Genomic DNA, 16,575 nt, shown 5'->3' with positions numbered 1-16,575 from the left:
GTTCAGCAGATAAAAATCTTTAGATTCTAGCTTTGCACCCTACTGTAATTTTAGTAAATACAGATATGTTCTTTACCCAACAGATAGATGACTGATCCGAACATTCTTTGCTCTTAGAGCTCCCCTCTTTGATTTCATGTTGAAAAACTACAATGCTTGGACAGCACTTTAAGGCTCTTTAATGTTAAGATTTAACTCAACCATGATTTAGCTGAAACAGTCTTTGGCATTTATCTCCTTTAGAAAGAAGTTAAGCCCTAAGTTTAGGAATTATTGGAGAGAACTACAAACTCTACATGCAGGAGCACCTCCTCATCATCATTGGTCTTGCCCACTGTAATAACCTCCTATCAATCACTGCCTCAGTTCTATCCCAAAACCTTAATGGTACCCTGCGGATACTTGCCACAAGTGATTCTACATTGCCAATATTTATATGACAGCAAACCTGAGTATTTAGTGTTTTCATCTTATGATGATACATGTTAGAAACAACAGTTGAATGCCGGGGATTTGGTCAGTTCTCCATTATTCAGGGACTTAACCCAAAGGGAACTCAAGATTATTTATGCCACATAAGGGACAACGACATTGGCATTGGCAATGACAGCAAGTGCAAACAGAAACAATTAGAAAATTCCTGGTGGTGTCAATATTGACAATGACTGATGCAATGGCAGTGGTAATTGACATCACTTCTCAAGATATCTTACAAGTGGAAATCCCAACTTAAGCCTCAAAACTCAGTATGATATTTAAACACAGTGATAGAAAACACAATGGATTCACAAGACTCAACAATCTATCCTCACACCTAAAAGAAGAATAGAAGTTGAAGCATTAACAAGATGGCTTCAATTACAAGATTGCCAATGCCTTGATTTTTTTTTTTTCTCTTCAAAAACTCTTTGCAATATAAAATAGAAGTTAAAACATATGATTACTATATAACATAGGCCACTTCCTTTAAACATTTTACATGTTAAGGTCCTGATTTTTTATGACTGCAAATAAAATACCAATAGGCAGGTGGCAGGTGGCAGGTGGCAGGTGGAAGCTCATAACCAACCTGCAACAAAGGGACAAGTAACTAGCAAGAGTTCAAAATTCTTACTTCTTTCCTTCTTTCCTCAGCAAGCGCTGCTTCCTTTTCCTTATGAAGTTGAGCTTCAACATCATCAAACAATTTCTTTCGACCTTCTTCTATCCGCCTCTCTATTTCTAACTGAACTTCCTTAGAGTTTAACTTCTCTTCCACATTTTTTCGAATGGATTCTTCCAGTCTCCTTGCAGTCTCTTCCTCTAATAGTTTTAGTAAAGCCTCTTGTTGACGCCTGATAGTGTGTACAAAAAAAAAACAGTTAAGAGTCATTCAATAAGCAAGCAAAAGCTATCCTAAGTAAATTGCAGATTTCCACTTCGAGGAAGTACACATAAACAAGAAAATAATTATTCATTAAACAACGCATGTTAGAATAAGCAGTGGCTTACTAATTCAAAAACCCATAGAAGCTAACCTGTCACATGTCAGAACTAAATATCAACCTGCTCACTGAAAAGTGGCAAAAACCCAATTGGATGATAAAATAGGGATAAAAATTGAAGAAATTTGAACTCACATCACTAAGCTTTTAGCAATATTAATAAGATGTCAGCAAGAACATGCATAAGATATTTACCTTTTCTTCTCTTCCTCCTCTTTCTTTAGTTTCTCAACAGCATTTTTGGTAGAAGCAATACTTAGACTTCTTGACCTAGGCAATGGAGATAATGATTCACTCCTACTTCTACTTCGTTGTCTTCTACGCCGCCTAGGAGGTGTTGGAGACCGGCTTTTACGCCTCCTATAACTGGGCGAACGACTGCTCCGATGGCGACGAGGAGGTGGAGAATCAGAATCACTTCTTCTCCTGCACTAAAAAACTCACAACTTTACATCATCACAACACACCCTTTTAAGAATAATCAAAAAGCCACTAATAGGAACATCATTTCGCCTCCATATTGTACCAAATTTCACTGTGAGTTCGAATTTAAGTACCAAAAAAATGCCCTTACAAGATTGAATAAAGATGACTTCAAAATCACAACTTTACCACATTGCATAACACCCTTTTAAGAGTGACAAAAGACCCACAAATCGGATTATCAAATTACTTCCATAATTTACTAGATTGAATTTTTAAGAACAAAAATACAAGGAAATAATTAGTGTCATTAGCTTTTGATGCAAAGTGCAAGTGACCTGGGTTGAGAATTAGAATAAGGAGATCGGCTGCGGTCAGCCCTTCTGCTTCTTCTACTACGGTGGTGTTCCGGTGGCGACGGTGAGCGCCTACGCCGGTACGACGGCGACCGAGAGATGCTTCTAGCCATCGCTCTTCATTTAATTTTATTAGCCATAACTTAAATTTTGTATGAACTGTACTGGATTATTTTTTTTAGACGGGCCAAGGCCCAATCTACTGTTTCGGAAATGAGTTCTAGTTCATTTATTCCTGATGCTTTTTCTTTTTTCTACTAAAGTGAAAAAAATGATTTGCTGCAATTTGGAGGAAACTTGCATTGAATTTTAATGACTCATGAGGTACCAAATTATCAATTCTCACTAAGAATGATTCTGATTTCAAGTCAAATCATGATAAATGAATTCTAATGAATTCTTCAATTTAATATGGTTGCTTTGTTTATCTATAATTATAATTCTAATTATTATAGTTGGATTGGTTTAGTAAATTGTCTCGAAAGTCGATTAATTCAGGATTTAATTTAATTTATTTAAGTTTCAAAAAAATTAAAAACAAAAATGAATCTAATTAAAACTCTAAATTGTCTTGTAATTCATTCAACTTAAATTACATTAATCAAAATCTAATTAAATGATTTTTTAAAAGTATAAATCAACTTGTAACTCAACTCTTATTGAAGTTGGTCTCTGCATATCATTTTTTTAGTTAAAAAGTGAAATAAATATAATTTATATTAATATTTACATATCTTCCTCTTATTTTTTTTTATTTTTTTTCATTTCTCGCAGACAAGAGACAAAAACTGCAATATCTTGTTTTTGTCATTTCTCTAGTTTCATTCTTCCCCTTCTTTTCTTTTTTTTCATTCACTCTCTTGACTTTCAAATAAAATTTTCAAGTGATTGTTTTATATTATAAATTATTTTTTATTAAAAAATTTCAAATTAATTTTTTTAAAAATATATTTTTTGATAATTTTAATATACTTGTATAAAAAAAATTAAAAATCATTTTACTACGTTAAAAAATATTTAAAAAAAAATATTATACATTATAATATCAAACACATACTAATCATATTACATCACTACACAAAATCATCCGGGAGTTGTTAGATATATTTAGTTACTCAACTTGAATCCCTAACTTGAAATATTTGTCCTTCATCCCAACAACTTTGATAAATCTTGATTCTTGATATTTTTGGTAATGTTTTTAGAGTTTCAAAACAGAAAAAACAGATATAATATAAATAAAAGAATATGTCTACTTTTTATTTCGAAAATATAAGATTTATTTTACATTTCTATCTATATTTTATTAATTAAATATATTTCTATTTTCTTGTATGTTTTTTCTATCTCATAACACTGACTAAATACAATTTTAAATTCGTCATTTAAGCTTCAAGTCCTCCTAGCATTGGGTTAAGGTGACACGCTACCATGACTTCTCATGTCAGCTTGTGCATGTTTTAACTTTCAATCTATAAGACTGTTCAGATGAAATTTAACTGGCAATGTCCAAGCATTAGAAATAATAAATAAAAAATTGACAACTTGTGACTCCTCCATCCAGCCCTTTCTTCTTCAGACAGGGGACAAGGGAAAAGGACCGAACAGTAGGGAATTAACTAAAGAGTCGTCTCAGAGGCAGACCATTACCAAACAATACCATATCCTTACTGCAATTGTAACAGACACAAGACATAGAAGATGAAACTGGCATGTTCTATATGCCCACCCTCATGGTATAGTATGTTTTTTTCCAGTGATTTTCTAGCTTATGTACATCAATCTACAGGTAACATATAGTAAGCATGCATTAGTTTGATAAGTTTGTCTCAAAATCCGTTTCATGTTGGAGAAGCTTTATCTTGCCTTGGACAATTGTATGGCTTCTTGGCAAATGCTCGAATCCTCGGACCAAATATATTGCTGAGACATGCGTGAGAATTCTTGGTTCCTAACATCCTCATGCTGCTCCCGCTTTGCCCATCTCTCGGCCAGACCTATTCCTCGCAGCATTTTCACCACTCCTGCCATTGTGGGGCGGCCTTCAGGTGAGCTCTGCGTGCACAGCAATGCAACCTGGACAATCGTCTCGACTTCTTTGCGGTCGTAAGTTTCCAAGTTTCCATCCACTACGTCATCAAGCCTGTTTTCCCTCAGCAACTTCTTGATCTGTACATCATATTTCCGTCATTTTAAGCATTATTTAAGAAGAATTTGTATAAGTGGAAAGAAAGATAATAGACGCATGGCATGCAGTCTCACATGGTCAAGCAGAAGAACATCCTCTTCCTCCTCGAGTCGAGAAAGGTCTATTGCACGCTGACCAGTTACCAGTTCAAGAAGTGTAATGCCATATCCGAACACATCTGTCTTTTCTGATGATTTTCCGGTGGATAAATATTCTGGGGCAATGTGACCCATGGTACCACGCACCTGAGTTGTAATATGAGTGAATTTTGTATCAACGAGCTTTGCTAGCCCAAAATCTCCAAGAACAGGTTCAAAATTGTCGTCTAAAAGGATGTTCGCAGCCTTTAAATCACGGTGTATAATCTTAGGATTGCAATGTTCATGTAGATATTCCAAGCCGTGCGCTGCACCAAAGGCAATGCGTTTCCTCGCTGGCCAGTCCAAGCCTTTCTCGCCAGGCTTTAAATCTATAAAATGAATCAAAAGAAAATTGATAACATAAGTCACTGTTATGAATCAATTTAGGAGTGCTATTTATAACATTGAAGTCTCAAAGATGGAAAGCACAGTGATCATTCAAAAAATACCCCTCAAGTGGTATGCAACACTAAGATTTTGCATATATGGATACACCAGGATTCTCTCAGATGAAGTTGTACAAAATCCAATCAACCTTAGAAGATTTTTATGAGCAGCAACACTAATAAGTTGAACTTCTCTCAGGAATGCAGCCTTTCCTCCAGGACTGTAATAATCTTCGAGGCGTTTCACAGCAACTTTCATGTTGTCTGAGAGGATACCTTTGTAAACTTTTCCAAACCCTCCTTGTCCTATTATGCTGCTTTCACTGAAGTTGTCTGTTGCAAGTTGAAGCTCACGCCATGAAAATCTTCTAAGCTGCCCAAATGAAATTTTGCGGTCATCTTCACCTAAAATCACAGAAAAAAAAAAGCCATGAGTTTAGTTAACATTAACAACAATTATGTTGAAACCAATTCAACTACACAACCGAAAACAAAATTTACCAGAAACATCAACAAAGATATCATTTTTCTCTTTGTGAAATTGATGATATTGGTATGCCAAGACAACTAAAAGTATCAGTAGACCGAAAGCACCACAGCTTGCAGAAGCTGCAATTACTTTAAGTCTTGACTTCCTGGTTGAAACTGCAAATGTTTCATGATTAGGTTCCATCGGGAGATCATGTCATGAAGAATAATACAAACAAAATGCAGTGTCTTCTGAAATTAACCTCGAAGAGGAGACCTTGACCGGCAAGGTTCTTCAAAGCTCAGGCCACAAGCAATATTAGTCGCTGTAAAACTGAAGATACATAACAATTAATGTCAAGCAAACCAAGCTTGATAACTATGTGCCTACCAGTAAAAGATGATTAAAGTCTTAGAACTTAAATTACAAAGAATCACTATACACGTTAATCTTGATTTCTATCATTAAATGGTGGGTTCTCTTTTAAGCTCTCCTTCCACCATGTTTTCACAGTTAGGAGATTTCTTTTAACCAAGTTGATGAGAAAGAAAGCGACCAGCTATGGTTAGACAAATGAATCCAAACAAAAGATGATCAATGAGATGAAGATTCGAGTGGGATTTACTTGAATGTTGCAACTGAAAAGAGTTTCTCTGGTATTCTTCCTGTTAAATTGTTAGATGAGACATCCCTGTCAGAGAAAAAGAATCATGAGCAATTGAACATAGTACGACCATAGGTAGAGAAATATAACTACAAACAATATGTAAAAGGCTAACCAGCCATGTAAAGCAACCAATAAATGTTTTAAGAATGATGATATCCGCAAGAGCAAGACTACCGAAAAGCCCTGTAGAACCTCATAATGTTGATTCCTTGATGGAAGAAACAGTAAAATGACTGAAATTTAAAACAAAGCCATATTCTAAGAAACTGTTAAAACAAAGATGATGTGCTGCTTCACGCATATAAGAATAACAAAGCAAGGAAATATGACTCTTCAAGAGGCATTAAAGAATCCTTACAAAAATTTTAAATTGGATAGCTGACCCCAAGTGTCAGGTATCGAACCACTGAATTTATTGCCGGCAAGATTCAGATTTTTTAGTTGCACCATGTTGCCCAGATATTCAGGCAAGGACCCTGATAGATTGTTGTTCCTTAATTCCCTGCATGGAGAAGGGTAGGTTCTAAAAAAATGGCCATAATTCACCACCAGCACTCATACCTCATCTGGAAACACAAAAGGTAATCTTGTTTCTTTCTTTTGTTTTAATTCTATAATGGTATGTAAATAAGATCATAAAAAGAAAACAATATGACATTAAAGTGATAGTTCTCCTAGATTAGTATCAATTTTAACTTCATCCTCTACCATTCAATTGCATCAATCTTAGTCCTGAAACTTTATATTCATGTTAAGCAGTGGAAGTGCTAGGTTTTGTTGACAGTAGGTCTTACATCCCGGAAAACTGAGTAAATTATTGCCATCAGTATTTTCACATGAAAAATCAGATTCAATAGGGACATCAATTCGTATTAGAAATAGATTGGTTCACATTCGGGTTGGGCAAACTGTCTTAGTTGATAGTTAGATGAATGCTTCTGCAAACATATAACTGAAAATCCATGTGAATTACAAGCTAACCAAAAACTCACAGGGAAACCAAAAACTTCAGTTTAGTGATTGCAGGTGAAAGAGTTCCTGAAAGTCCAAGTGAATTCAAGCTCCTGCAGAGTAGTACGTTCACAGAGTAAATGCACTGCAAATTTTACTGAAGAAAGCACTGTCAATCAAGGAAGACTCGAATAAAAATGCAGCAGTTCCACTGGATAACAGTAGTGTGTTGCAAAAATAGGCAAAACAGAAGTGTATTCCAAATACAGACACTTACAGGAATACAACTTGTCCGTTTTTGCAATAGACATGAGTCCAACTATAGCAAGGGCTCACTAAATTAGGATCCCAATCTATTTGTCCATTGGAATCATTTAGTGCCAGTAGAAGATCTCTTAAAGCACCACCTGAACATTAGAGAAAGTTGAAACGTGTCAGTAAATATCCGGTGCTCGGTAGAAGGTAATGACTGGCAGCAGTTAAATAGATAATATTTTCAAAATGAAAACAGGAAGAGACAACTATATATTGTACCTTTCTCATTCATAAGCATAATTGGCTATACAAGTTAGATTTCTGTAAGTGAATTATCCAACCAATAAGGTTTTTTCCCAAGGTAATGTTGTCTAAATATATCCAGATTTGAAGAAATTATAGTGAATTAATAGCAGTTTTCCAAGACATAATGCAATTGAGTTTAATAGCTTGCCTTTCTGCTCTCGAGCAACAATAGAAACATGCTAAATGATGACAGAAATTGTTTTCATCTTTCCCTCAAGATCAAATCATAATAATTGGGTCCTGATAATTTTCAAAATCAAAACATTCTGAGAAATGTCTGAACAGAGTTTAAATGTGATGCTTTCTTTCAAGACTACCAAACTTCCACGAAGAAATTAATTCATGGATTTACATTGAGCCTGAAATCAGTAAAACTATTTCAAAGGAATGATACTACAGAGGGAGAACAAAGCTTAAAGAAAATAAATGAAAACTTTTAGAGACTCCGATAATTTTTTAAATGCCAATGATCCACTTTTTGAGGCCAGGATACATTTTCAGGCCTGAAGTTTCAAACTATCTCCAAGCCTTATATCTTTCAACCAGTATTAGTATTTGGAGCCAACAAATGACATTGTAGTAAAGCCAATTGTAGATAACACCATACCTTCAGTGTCAGGTTCCTTGGATGAATTAATGATTTGTAAAAAATTGAGCAGAACAAGACAGTTGATAACTTGTTTCAGAGGATTCCTGATGGAGAACACTCCAAACATGTATCCGAATTTGGTGTAGCCGAGAGATTCAGCTGCGAACCTCTTGCCACCACTTGGATGCTCTAATAAAGCAAAAGTTTTATCAGTTTAAAGCAAAATTAAGCGCATGCTCTAATTTTACCATTACTCCTCATTTAAAGTAATAGACCAAAGCATTCACTATTGATTTCACTAACAAAATATATCCTTCTTTCTTAAGATCATGCACTTTAGGTTTAACTTTTTTGTATGCAGGTTTCCTTTATGCTTGCATCTAGAATCTAGGAGACTCAATTTTGCTACCCTAATATGGCCTAAGATGGTGAGAGAAGGAAAAGGAGAGCACACCAAAAATAGAAAAACTTTCTATCAGGTAGTCAGAACAAGTTCAATCTAAGCTTCTCCACATCCCATAAAGAAATTTCATACATAATTCTGGCAGAAAAATATTCCCGTGATCCTCATCTTCCACAAGAAAAGCATCTGATGGGAAAATGGAAGCTAAAGATCTACTTATACCCACCACACACCCTAATGAAACAAGATAGATTTTGTTTTTTCTTCTTTTTTCATTTTGTTTTTTCTTCTTTTTTCATTTTGTTCTTTCTTTCTTGCCTTTTAAGGAAGTTTCCGTATAAGTACACACGATCTGTTAATTTCACAACAACGAGACAAGTAATATTTTCCCACCACAAACTTTGCAGGACCATAAATTGTTAATGGTCAAGGTTCGTTCAACTTTTCTGTCCCAATTTCTTTGTACAAAGTTACTTGGCTTGATCATAGAACAAGCAATTTTTCTTTATGTTTTCTCTTAGTAGTGAAAAACAGCAGATTTGGACTTCAAATTCATAATCTTTCAACACAATGATCGTCAACTACAGAACCTAGCTACCATCCCTAAGCATCAGTAATAAACTCAACCAGCTAGTGATCCCCCACACGGACATACAAAAAATAAAATATATACTAGCCTGAAGAACAAAAGAGAGAAGCTATGAAATTGACAACAACCAAGAAAGAATTACACAAAAAATTAATCTCTTGGTTGGAATGCAACAGTTGCAAGAAACTCACTCGACAAATGTACATAACAGACAGGCAGACAGATACATCAAGGAGGAATGAAAGGAAACATACCACTATTAACTTCAGTCATGGAAAATGCAGAAGACTGAAAAAAGATGGTGGCACAAGAAGAAGAAAACGAAGAAGCTGAACACAGCCACTATCATGATGATCATAAGGAATAAATGATGATTAATGCAATGGACCCACAAAGCATTTTGATATGAAAAAATATGGAATTCTTGAAAGACCAATAACAGAGAATATGGGAGGGACTAGTGGTGTATTGGTGGAGGACGAGAATGAGAATCCCACTAGTTAAACTTTGCTATGCTTTTTCTTGCAATTGGATTGGATTAAGATAATGATTAACACTTCTTTTGGTGTTGTTGCTTTTAAAATATCCAAATTAACCCGGTGAGATGCTTCTGATACATATCTATCAGAAGACTCTTAGCATCTGTCTTAAGAGAGGCTTCCAAAATGAAATAAACCATGTTCTGCGGAGACAAAGTCAATTATTCCTTAGTAAATTTTTCTTGGCCTCATTAATCTTTTAAAACATCCAAATGCTCGGCTGAAAGTAGTATCCTGAATTGTCAAATATGTAAATAAAAACATTGAGTAGGTTTTTCTAGGGTTTTACCGCATTGATTGTAATTTAGCTTGAACGAATCATATGGAATTATACTGAAAATATAAAGAATTATTTTTATATAAAATTTATCAAATTTAGTAGACAGTAAGTATATTAAATATAACTATAAAGTAGATAACCAGACTAATTTTTTCAGGAAAAAACTACAAAGTAGTTAACTGAACCAGTTTTTTCAGGAAAAACAAAAGATAATGAACAGTAATGAAATTTATTTTTTATTAAAGTTCATTTCAGTCCTTTCTCTTTCAATTGCTTTTAATTGAACCTTAATTGACCCTAAACTTTTTTATTCAATGCAATTAAACCCCTAATTTCAATCAATTAACTTGACAAAAATTAAATTTGATTTTTTAAGATTTTAATCTTCTCAATTAAGCCCAAATTAGGTTCCTCAACTTAATTTTTTTCATCAATTAAGCCAAAAATAAAATTAATTTGACCCATTTAAATTATAATTAAGTCCTTGCACTTAATTAAATTCTTCAATTAGGCCCAAACTAATTCTTAAACATAATTAAGATTTAATTTGACCCATGATTAAAGAAAATTGGCATATTAAAAATTTAATTATGTCCTTGGACTTAATTTTTATGTAAATTTGTTTAATAATCATTTAATTTAACCTTGAATTTGTATTTTTTTTATTTTTGGGCATAATAAAGTACAGTTAGGCCTTGAATTTCCTCTAAAATTGCAGTTTGATTCCCTTATTTGCTTTCTCCACGTTGCCAGCCTTTATTATTACTTTTTATTTTTATTTTGAAAAAAATAATTTTTGAGGAATAACCCATAATTGGGTTATGAAAATTGCTCCTTTTTTACAATGCTTATGATAAAAAGTCTCGTAAGAGACTTTAGATAGTAAGTTTTATAAAGAAAAAAATGAGATAACGGACTCACCTTATCAAGAGGTGATGAATCCTTATGGAAGTATTTGAAGTGAGGGCTAGAAAACGCACTCAAAATAAAGACTAAAAGGTTTTAAGAAAAAAGCTCAATGACACACTCAAAATGAGACAATGTTAGAAAACACACTACTAAAATAGTTGAGAGCTCCTAAGCGCACTTAAAAAGGAAGGAAGATAGGGCTATAAAGTGTATTAGCTAAGATGGTTAAGGGTTCAAAGACGCACTTAAATGGAAGAAGGTAGGGTTATAAACCACATTAATCAAGATTGTTGAGGACTTGAAGGCTCTCTTGAAAAAAAAATAAGGTTAGAAAACACACCATCTGAGAGATTATGGCTCAAAGGCACATATGAAAGGGAGATAAGACTATAAAGCACAATATTAAAAGCTGAGGGATTAAGGGCCCATTTAAAAAGAGATAAGGTTAAAAACATACTACACAAGAGGTAATGCATAATGATAATGGGACACTAATTTGCTAAAGTTGACAATAATGCATGATGATCAAGATGCATATATATTTACTTATAAAATATAGGTCCCCTTTCTTCACTAATTTTCCATCTTGAAAATTTGAGTCTTTATAGTAAACTTTAGTGGCTTTTCTACTTTGGTTTATTTAAGCCATATCATATGATCTTAACCTCTAGAAAGGGTATGATATAAGCACACCTCTTTGCCCATAAACCTTTATCTGAAGGATCACCATATCTCTAGGAATCATGGATCCAACCTTATATGTTTTGCTAGATTACCCTTCAATTTGATCATGCTTGCAAGTATTTGCTTGGGGTTTTCTTTAGGGACAAGGTTATGTAAAAGAAGATTTAGTTATTTACAAGGAGTTGTTTTCACAAAGAACTTTTGGAATTTCAAAGCTATTTCAAATAAAAATCATTTTGATGTTTGTTTAAAACAAACTTGTTTTGAAAAATTCAAACAATTCTCGTGGATAGGTTTATATAAGTGTTGTTTTTGGTAAAAATATAAAGTAATATTTTATTGGTTAAAAAGGTTTCAAGATCCAATATAAGGGTTTTAAAGAACCGGTTTTCAAAATATTCATTTTGATTGCATGAATAATGACTTATTTCACATAGGAAAGCATTGCCCACCAATCCAGATTGTCTACTTTGATCAAAAAGGGCTTAATTTGGTTCTTGACTATGAAAAAAATGATATTTATGGACTCAAAAAGTGTTTAAGGGATTTCAAGACTAATGATCACTAATGTTTATATCCTAAACCTCTTCTTTTTTGTTTTGACATTGAAATTGATTTGCAAAATGGTTTACGGTGCCCCCTAATGTTGGGCTTTTGTTTCTTTTGCTTTTGAGCATCATCGTATCTGTTATTTTTATTGAAAGCTCAAATATTTTGATCTCTTTGGATTTTTTATGCCCCCAAGCTTTTAGGCCCCCTTAATTATTGAAAACTTTATATTTCTCATACCTACCTCCCTAGTATTGTTGTACTTTTATTGTTAAAGAATTTTTCATGCCTTCTAGAGTTGTTTGGGCATGTTTAGTCATTAAAGATTATTTTTGCACTTACCTCCTAGTGTAAGGTGTGATTTTAGTCAAGGTTATTTTTCAAGAAAAATATATTAGGCTCAAAAAAGGACTACTAGGGATTTTTCAAATTTGTAAAAGGATTATCAAAGATGGCTTTTCTTCATTCAATTGCATGCATTCAAAATCGGCAAGCTTTGCTTTCTTTCATGCACACATGTAAAAATGGTTTCTTATTATTCATAAAGCTAAAACTCAGTTTCGAAGTTATCTTATGATGTTCAGGTTGTCTTTTAATTAGTACATAAAAGTGCATTTTTATCAAGGTTTTATATCATCATTTTGCACTTGAAGTATCAATAACTCCTTAACTAAAACATGTTTTATAATAACATATCTAATAATACAAGATACCTTTAATTTGTATTAAATATTTATTTTAAATGCAGGCATATCACATAAATAAAAGAAATGATTAATGAGTTTAAGAACTAAAATTGAAAGGACAAATTAAGTTTAAGAAATGATTAAATGCAGGCATATCACATAAATAAAATCAAACATTAAAGTCCATATTAAGTTTACATTATACTTATTCTTACACCATTAATGTAACCTTTTCACCTTGACATAATAAATTTAGCTAGACATAATGAAAGAAAAAAAATAAACAAAATAAGAACATAAATAAGATTGTTAACTTGATTACATTAGTCATCTTATTCGATTAATGTTAATACTTGTAAATCTCGTCAAGCATTCATGATTATAACTTATATTAACAACAAATCAAGTTCTTTTCATAGCTCAGATGTCAGTTATACCATATAGTATGGACTATGAAAGTGTCAAGCATTTGTTGTACCAAGTGTTATACAACATAAATCAAGATTAGTCATTTAACAAGCAAAGTATTAAAAAATAAACAAGATAACAAATACAAAACATGTTAATATCAAACGTTAAAGTCCATATTAAGTTTACATTATACTTATTATTACACCATTAATGTAACCTTTTCACCTTGACATAATAAATTTAGCTAGACATAATGAAAAAAAAAAATAAACAAAATAAGAACATAAATAAGATAAAAGTTAATTAAGTAAATGAAAGGCACAAACTTGATATTAATGAAAGTAAAGCATAAACATTACAAAAAATACAAAGAAAGAAAGCAAGAGCATGATCTTGATTTGGAAATCAAGATGCCTAAATGCATGTCAAATGCCTCCTTTTATAGGCTAAAATTGGGAACTATTGATTTGATTACTAATTGATAAGTGGGTGACCAACTCTTGACTTGGTGACAATCTTTATCTTCTCTTGTCTACCCAAAACGTCATTGATAACGTCAAAATTAGAGCCACGTGAAAACATGGAAGTTGTAGAAAATTATCTCAAATTTCTTGTATAAAAAATTCAGGTCATTTGGACTTCTAGAACTCTAGATATGGGCCAAACACTGAAAAGTGCTTGGGCTGGAAGACAAATTCGGACTTTTTTGTTGTTGCTACAATTTGGACTTGAAATAGCCTTTTTAAGTCTTGAGCTCCATATGAAAGTTGTAGGCCTATATATTACCTTTCCATCCATATAAAGTAGATCTAAATTTAAGATTTTCAGCTCTAGATATGACCCAATTACCGAATAGTGTTACAGTTTGGATTGCACCGATATCTCTTTTCTAAGTTTGGCCATCTCTTTGTCCTTTCAATTTCAGTTTTTAAATTCATCAATCAATCCTTTCATTTATGTGATAGGTCTGCATTTAAAATAAACATTTACCATAAATTAAAGGTATCTTATATTATTATAAAACATGTTTTAGTTAAGGAGTTATTGATACTTCAAGTGCAAAATGATGATATAAAACCTTGATAAAAATACAATTTTAAGTACTAATCACATAGAAAGTCTTATGGTATCATTAGCTAAACTACTAACAAGATCAACACAAGTAAAAAACAAAGCAAAAAAAATCCAAACATGATTAAACAAGAGCAATTACTTTTTAAACACAATATAAGCAATCTCCATCTTCCAATTTTAGTACACCTCTCTCAACCATTCTTTGCACAAAAAAACTTGCTAGGGGTTCATCAATGGTATGAATGGAAAGTTGTGGTAGAACTTCATCCTTCACTTCCATATCCTCTATCTATTTTTCTTTTTGGCTCTCCAGGGTACTAATATGGAGATCTACTATGCCAGATCTAATCACTTTTACAGCCTTTGGGAAAGATACTTGGAGTGGTGTGATGATAAATTCCTCTTCTTCTAGTTTTTTTCCTTTAATCTTTGCCATTTTTACTGTCTTTCTAATTTGGTTAACCCATTTGTAATCGTCTTTCTTATGCTTATATCCAAGCCTGAATCTTTGATCCACACTCTTGATCGATCCAGTTTTAGGATTATATTGGAAAAGAGCCCTATACTTCATAAAATATCTGGCAGCTATTTATATCGCTTCAGGGATTCTAGGCTTTCTCAACACTGCACCTTTAGGAACCCATTTTGTATTCATAATTTTAACTAAATGCATATTCTCATCTCTACAATCTTTGTTTCAATAAAGGGTATGGCTACATTTCTTATATGAAAATTATGGCTTCAGCTTTAACAGTTATTAGCATTCCATTCATGATATATTTTAAACACTAGTGTAGTGAAGAAGTCATTACTCCAACTACATGAATCAACGACCTCCTTAATAATATGTTGTAAAATGGGTGAATATCCATTACTTGTAATATTATCAGAAACATCTATGGCCCTATATATATCTCTACTTCTAAGGTCCCAATTATTTGTCTTATTGAACCATCATATATTCTCGCCATCAATATGCTAGGTTCCATATGTGACTCATCAATAGGCATTTCTTTTAACATATGTCTTAGTAGGACGTTTAGTGTAAAATCGTTATCAACGAGTACCTTTTCTATTAGAATATCCTTACATTGCACTATAATGTATAGTGGTTTGTTATGCCCGGTACCATTAAGACCCAATTCATCTTCAGTAAAGTATACATAATTCGAGGTTTGGATCCTTCCCACCAAATGTTTCATGGCTTCTTGATTAATGTCCTAAGATCCTACATAATGTATGCCTCATTCAATACCTTCTATAGAGCCTTTCTATGTGACTCTGAATTTATAATCAAAGACAACAATGATATTCTTGCTAGAGTTTTCTTGAGTTGTTTAACAATATTATATTCATTGTGTTTCATCAGCTTTAAGAATTCATTGGTTTCCTCTTATGTGATAAGTTTGTTTATTTTCTAGGTCATGTCAACCCCCTATTTACCTTTAGTTTTTTTTTTTTTTTTAGTTCTTCTAAAGTGAAACATTTGTCGTTACCAATTAATCCTTTAATTTTTACTTGAAAAATAAGCGACTGCTAAGTGCTTTTAAAGAAAGACCCATAGTCATGAGGTAAGGCATTGAATTCCATTTGTGTGCCATTATTGGTTTGGATAGGACTAGTTCAGGTGGCTTTCCTGTAACGAATTATACTCGATATACCTCTTTATTTGGTGTTTCCATCATAGACACCTCATCACCTATTGCTTTCTCAATTCGTAGTAATCGACGACTCATCATTTACATCATTTTTTTTGTGAAAGCACGCATACTAGTTAATCACATGGCCTTCTACACTATGATGTTCACAACACTTCTTGTTACCCTTTTTGTACCCTACATCTACCATCATTTGGTAGATCCTATCCATTAACACCTTCAAAAAAAATTTAATGTTCTATTTCTAACATATTTACAGACCCACTATATGAAGCATGATTGGGTAAAGGGTTTGTATTCACATTAAGGGCATCTTTAAATGTTATTTATCCTGCTTTGATTAATTGCAGAAGCTTTCTTTTGAAAGCATTTTAAGTATAGATGTTATTTTCAACTATGCCAACATGGTATTCATAAGTAAAATCTAGCTTATACCAGCTAGGGTAAGGCAATTATAGAGGTACCAAAGGCATGGGGGCTACTTATTCGATACTTAGTAGCTTATAATACATTTCATTCAGGGGTAGCAGTAATTGAGGCAAATGTTCTTGGGTTCTTTAGTAGTTCATTTTGGGGAAA

The 16,575-nt window shown here is 33.0% G+C and overlaps 2 protein-coding genes across 3 annotated transcripts in view; both read right to left on the bottom strand.

Moving 5' to 3' along the window:
• Positions 1–2,404, bottom strand: part of LOC105140520 (uncharacterized protein At1g10890-like) — a 3,351-nt gene extending 947 nt beyond the window's left edge. Inside the window, exons 1-3 of the mRNA XM_011047389.1 lie at positions 2,246–2,404; positions 1,680–1,910; positions 1,115–1,334 (exon numbers count right to left, since the gene is read on the bottom strand). Coding sequence (XP_011045691.1) covers positions 1,115–1,334; positions 1,680–1,910; positions 2,246–2,376 — 582 coding nt within the window. The 5' untranslated portion in view covers positions 2,377–2,404. The remainder of the gene's footprint in view (positions 1–1,114; positions 1,335–1,679; positions 1,911–2,245) is intronic.
• Positions 2,405–3,909: 1,505 nt separating this feature from the next.
• LOC105140519 (probable LRR receptor-like serine/threonine-protein kinase At5g63710) lies at positions 3,910–9,668 on the bottom strand. 2 transcript variants are annotated; one of them, XM_011047387.1, is made up of 11 exons: positions 9,461–9,668; positions 8,233–8,403; positions 7,342–7,471; positions 7,106–7,177; positions 6,472–6,615; positions 6,072–6,137; positions 5,709–5,779; positions 5,479–5,622; positions 5,041–5,382; positions 4,526–4,920; positions 3,910–4,432 (listed from the first exon to the last, which is right to left on the bottom strand). In XM_011047387.1, the coding sequence occupies exons 1-11, from the start codon at positions 9,477–9,479 to the stop codon at positions 4,121–4,123; spliced, it is 1,866 nt and encodes a 621-aa protein (XP_011045689.1). In that variant the 5' UTR covers positions 9,480–9,668; the 3' UTR covers positions 3,910–4,120. The 2 variants fall into 2 exon arrangements, with proteins under 2 accessions (XP_011045689.1, XP_011045690.1); XM_011047388.1 differs by lacking the exon at positions 9,461–9,668 and adding an exon at positions 9,398–9,418.
• Between the last annotated feature and the right edge of the window lie 6,907 nt (positions 9,669–16,575).

This window comes from Populus euphratica, unplaced genomic scaffold, assembly GCF_000495115.2.
Source record: "Populus euphratica unplaced genomic scaffold, PopEup_1.0 scaffold107.1, whole genome shotgun sequence".
NCBI lineage: Eukaryota > Viridiplantae > Streptophyta > Magnoliopsida > Malpighiales > Salicaceae > Populus > Populus euphratica.
Note: the sequence above shows the minus strand (reverse complement) of the source record. Positions and strands in the feature narration are given on the sequence as shown.